The sequence below is a fragment of the Orycteropus afer genome, unplaced genomic scaffold (assembly GCF_000298275.1).
Source record: "Orycteropus afer afer isolate SDZICR_OR568_19922 unplaced genomic scaffold, OryAfe1.0 scaffold00244, whole genome shotgun sequence".
In the NCBI taxonomy this organism is placed as follows: Eukaryota; Metazoa; Chordata; class Mammalia; order Tubulidentata; family Orycteropodidae; genus Orycteropus; species Orycteropus afer.
In genome coordinates, this window is record NW_006921831.1 from 4,271,269 (window position 1) to 4,276,246 (window position 4,978).

General features: G+C 58.9%; 1 protein-coding gene across 1 annotated transcript in view; it reads left to right on the plus strand.

Annotated features, from left to right (window-relative positions):
* Positions 1–4,333, plus strand: part of MUC6 (mucin 6, oligomeric mucus/gel-forming) — a 24,781-nt gene extending 20,448 nt beyond the window's left edge. The window contains exons 33-34 of the mRNA XM_042782111.1: positions 3,444–3,546; positions 4,156–4,333. Of these exons, the coding sequence (XP_042638045.1) occupies positions 3,444–3,546; positions 4,156–4,333 (281 nt within the window). The remainder of the gene's footprint in view (positions 1–3,443; positions 3,547–4,155) is intronic.
* The last annotated feature ends 645 nt before the right edge of the window (positions 4,334–4,978 follow it).

The following is a 4,978-nucleotide window of genomic DNA, read 5'->3' on the forward strand; positions in this document are numbered from 1 at the left end:
ACCATCACCCCTAAACCCACCACTCGTGGCACTGGGACCCCAGTTTCACAGACCACCTCTTCCACCATCCACAGCCCACCTCAGACTCGCTTCACTACACTCTCTGCACCCACGGTTTCTACCTCCTCATCCTCACACAGCACTGGTCCCCCCTCAGGAACATCCTTCAAGACCACCTTTCCAACAGCTACACACCCCGAGACCATACTATCTACTTGGGTGCCACCATTTTCAACCTCCTCAGGGACGCCAACTTCTCACAGAGTTGTCACCCCAACCAAAGAAGTCACCGGCCCTTCCACATCTACCCCAAGGCCAAGTGGCCCTCTGCCCACCACTGCCACCCCACACACAATCCCCACACACTCAAGTCCACCACCAACCAAGACCACCAGTAGCACTAGAACTCCACTGTTCTCCATCAGCACCAGGAAAACCACTAGTTCCTTTGTGTCACGCTCTCCTTCAACAGCACCTCCCATAACCGTGACATACTCTCATACCACCATCACCCCTCAACCAACCAGTAGTGGCACTGGGACCCCAGTTGCACAGACTACCTCGTCCACCACCCACAGCCAGCCTCATACTCCCTTCACTACACTCTCTGCACCCACGGTTTCCAACTCCTCAACTTCACACAGCACCAGTCCCCCCTCAGGAACTTCCTTCAAGACCACCTTTCCAACACCAACACACCCTGAGACCACACTATCCACTAGGGTGCCACCATTTTCAACCTCCTCGGTGACACCAACCTCTCACAGACTTGTCACCCCAACCAAAGAAGTCACCTGGCCCACCACCTCCTCCCCCAGGCCAAGTGGCCCTCTGCCCACCACTGCCACCCCACACACAGGCACAGGGCCCACACCTTCAAGCCCACCACTGACTAAGACCACCAGTAGCACTGGAACTCTTCTCACCTCCGTCAGCACCAGGAAAACCACTAGTTCCCTGGTGTCACGCTCTCCCTCAACAGCACCTCCCGCAACCGTGACACACTCTCTCACCACCATCATCCCTAAACCCACCACTAGTGGCACTGGGACCCCGGTTGCACAGACCACCTCGTCCGCCACCCACATCCAACCTCAGACTCACTTCACCACGCTCTCTGCACCCACAGTTTCTACCTCCTCATCACACAGCACAGGTTCTCCCGCAGGAACACCCTTCAAGACCACTTTTCCAACACCAACACACCCTGAGACCACACTTTCCACTCAGGTCCCTCTATTTTCAACCTCCTCAGTGACGCCAACATCTCACAGATTTGTCACCTCAACCAAGGAAGGCACCAGCTCTTCCTTTTCTACACAAATCCCAAGTGTTTCTCTGCCCACCACCTCTGCCACACACCCGGGCACAGGGCCAATACCCTCAAACCCACCACTGCCCACGACTACCAGGGGGACCATTCCCCTTCCCAGCTCCATCAGCACAGCCAAGTTCACCAGTTCCCATGGCAGCCATCCATCATCCCCCCTTCCACCAGGCTCAACGATGACCCATCATTCCTCATCTGTTACATCTCTACCAACCTTGTCCCAAAGTCCTTTCTCTACCTCTGCTCCTCAGCCCAGTCTCTCTTTCTCTTCCACCTCAGTAGTTACGGTAGCGATGACCACTTCTTCCATTTCCTCTCCTATCTCCTCATCCCTCTCTTCCCCCTGGACCAGTTCGATGTCCAGTCACTCATCAGCTTCTCCATTTTCCACCACGCAGCCCCCCATACACCCTAGCTCAACCTCTCAAACCTCATTTTCTCCTGGACATGAGGGTGTACCCAATACTACAACTTCCTTTCCTCATTCGTCACATGCCACCACTTCCTTTAGGCCCTCCGTGTCAGCTCCTTTCCCCTCCACTCCGCTTCCCTCCAGTCTGTCCCCAAGTCCAACCCTGCATGTATCCCCCTCCCTTCATCCCTCTACCTCCAGGACCACCTCCAGGGCTTCATCTTTGTTCCCCCTTTCCTCCCAGTCCACATCTGTGTCCACCTCTCTCACCATGTCCACTCCCACATCTGGGTTCATTTCCTCCACTCTGGGGTTGACACCCTTCCCAAGCTCTTCAGTCACAACGCTCACCACCAGCCAGCACAGCCCCACGGGAGTGCTGACCACCATGGTCCCAAGCAGCCCCAGGACTACACTCGGGAGTTCCTCCACCCCTGTTCCATCGTCCTCCGCCCATGGACCCACCTCCTCTCCTGTGACGTCTCTGCCCAACTCCAGTGGTAAGTTGTTTTCTTTTAGCCCATATTCTGGGCAGGGCTCACTGCCATATACTCTCTTGCTAGCCTCTCTGGGCCTCCATGACAGTGGTCCACTTCATGTCCTGCTGTCAGCCCTATCTTAGTGTGTTGTGCTCACTTCCACCCCATGTCCACCCCAGTGGCAGCCTCTGTCCCACCTGATCCTGTGGTGTTCCTGTCCCTAGTGCCCCCCCCCCCCATATGACAGATGGCTCTCTTACCACAGGTCCTGTCTACTGCCACAGCGTCCTGTCTTCCTAGGGCTTCAGGGTACAGCCTGGCCTATGCTCAGGCCAAGCACACACAGCCTGGTCCAAGTCTCTGCTGTGCCCTTGGCCAGCGTGTCATTTAGGCATGCCAACTCCTGGTCTGTAACCCTTAGTGTCTGCAGCTGTGCCCTGGGGGTGACTCCTTCTTGGGGCATCTGGGATGGGCAGCACCTGTCAGGCATGGAGTGGCTGTCCATGTGACTGACACCTCCCCCATGGCCCCATCTCTCTGGCCTTTCCTTTGCCACTGTGCTATGACATCCCCAAAGCCATGTTGTAGGCCTTCTCCGTCGCACCTACAGTTCCTTCTCTTTTCTTGTCTCTTGGGCACCCGTGGTGCAGAGTCCTGGCCATGATGGTGTACAGCTGCCTGCTGACAGGCCCCTCTGCCTACTTTTGGGTCTGCTGCTGCTGTTCCCCCTGGCTCCCTGGGCCCCACTTCACCTCTTCATCCACATGGCAGTCCAGCCACTCCAAGGGGTGGCTCTAGTGACACTTCTCTCCAGCTATCCTCTTGACTGCCCCACTGGGTATCAGCAGCAGGACTGGCAGATACTGGGGTTCCACTAGTCCAATTCCTCTCAGGATACAGAACGGGAAATGAAAGCCTGTGGTACCAGTGACTCACTCCAGGTGACACACTGCAAGCCCAGCCAGGACAGAGGCCAGGGAGCCCGGTGCTGCCAGGAGTGCCTGCTCTGTCCTGCTCTCCTGCCCCTGCCACGTGGCTCACAGCCCTCACCACTCAGGCTCGTCCCCTTGGCCCAGTGACCCAGCCTCCCTGCTCACACTGAGAGGTTTGGAGTCACAAGTTAGACTGTGTTCCAGCCCTTGCAGTGGTCAGATGCTGGGGTCTCAGCTGCCACTCCTCTCCCCTGTGGCTGCCGCCTGACCACCTACCTCTCGGACCGTAGGGGTCTGCAGCGTGAGGGAGTATGAGGAGGAGGTCACATACAAGGGCTGCACAGCAAACGTGACCATGACCCGCTGTGAGGGCACCTGTACCTCCTCTGCCAGGTCAGTGCTTATCCTGGATGTGGGTGTTTCCCGGCCAGGCGAGTATGCCATGGTGGCCTCCCTGGCCAAGTGAGCCACCCATCCCAGCCATGGCAGCCTCCTGCACCAGAACCCAGCTTTGGGAGTGGAAGTGTCCCGCGCTCTGCACAGCAGAGAGTATCTTGCAGGGCAAGGCAGCGGACAGGCCCCAGACCACATATCTGGTTGGGCTCTATCACCCAGGAAGCCAATGAACAAAAAGGGGCCCCAGTGGGGGCTCTCAGTAGGTACACCTGCCCCCCACAGGCAGGAGTGTCGGGGCAGCACTCAGGACCCACCTCCTCTGGGAACTTCCTGGGAACAGGGGCGAAAGCCACTCGGGGCCCCCCCCTGCCCTGGCGCCCGCACCCCGGCCCTGCCACCCCTGCCCCCTGCCTTGGCCCTGACACCCCTGCCCCCTGCCTTGGCCCTGACACCCCTGTCCCCCTGTCCCACCACCCCTGCCCCCTGCCTTGGCCCTGACACCCCTGCCCCCTGCCTTGGCCCTGACACCCCTGTCCCCCTGTCCCACCACCCCTGCCCCCTGCCCCCTGCCCCGGCCCTGACGCCCCTCCTGTGGTTCCTCTGCAGCTTCAACATCGACACCAAGCAGGTGGATGTGCACTGCAGCTGCTGCCACCCCCTGGGGTCCTATGAGAAGCAGCTGATGCTACCCTGCTCAGACCCCCAAGCACCCGGGGGCCAGCTGGTACTCACCCTGCTGGTCTTCAGTGGTTGTGAATGCAGCCGCCAGGCCTGTGGAGGCTAGCAGGGCCTCCATCCACGCTCCAGGCTCAGAGGGCTGCAGCCTACTCCCAGGCACCTGTTCCCAACACCACCCTCAGGCTTGTTTCACCTACAACTCCTCTCCTGACTTCTCAGACCCCCAAAGAGTCTGGGCCATGGCTCCCCGCCGAAGCAGCCCCCAGAGCCTGCAGGAACCAGAGCGCGGTGTGAGAGGCCCTGACCATGGACTCTGCTCAACCGTGCAGAGGTGACCCAAGGCATCTGCCCACACTCCCGACCTTCAGATGTGGCCAGCCCAGCCCTGCAGGCAGTAGGAAGCAGTGGGGAGGGAGGTGGGGGCATGGCAGGATGCACATGGCACCTCTGTGGAGTGCACCTGTGAAGGGTTGCAGTAAGGCAAGAGGCACAGGTAAGCACCAAAGACCAGAGAGGCGCCCCCAACCAGGGAATGTCAAGGACAGCATGGACCCAGATGGCAGCTTCCAGCCTCCCGAGTGGCTTCCAGCCCCCACCTCTTCCTAGCCAATGCCCACCCAGCACATTCTCAGGAGGGCTCCAGCACCAGCCCATGTTGTGTTTTCAGGGTTGTGTGTGTGAACTAAGACACAGAACGAAGCCCCCCTGACACACATCCAATAAAGGAGTCAGTTATGTCCAAGCAGAGAAG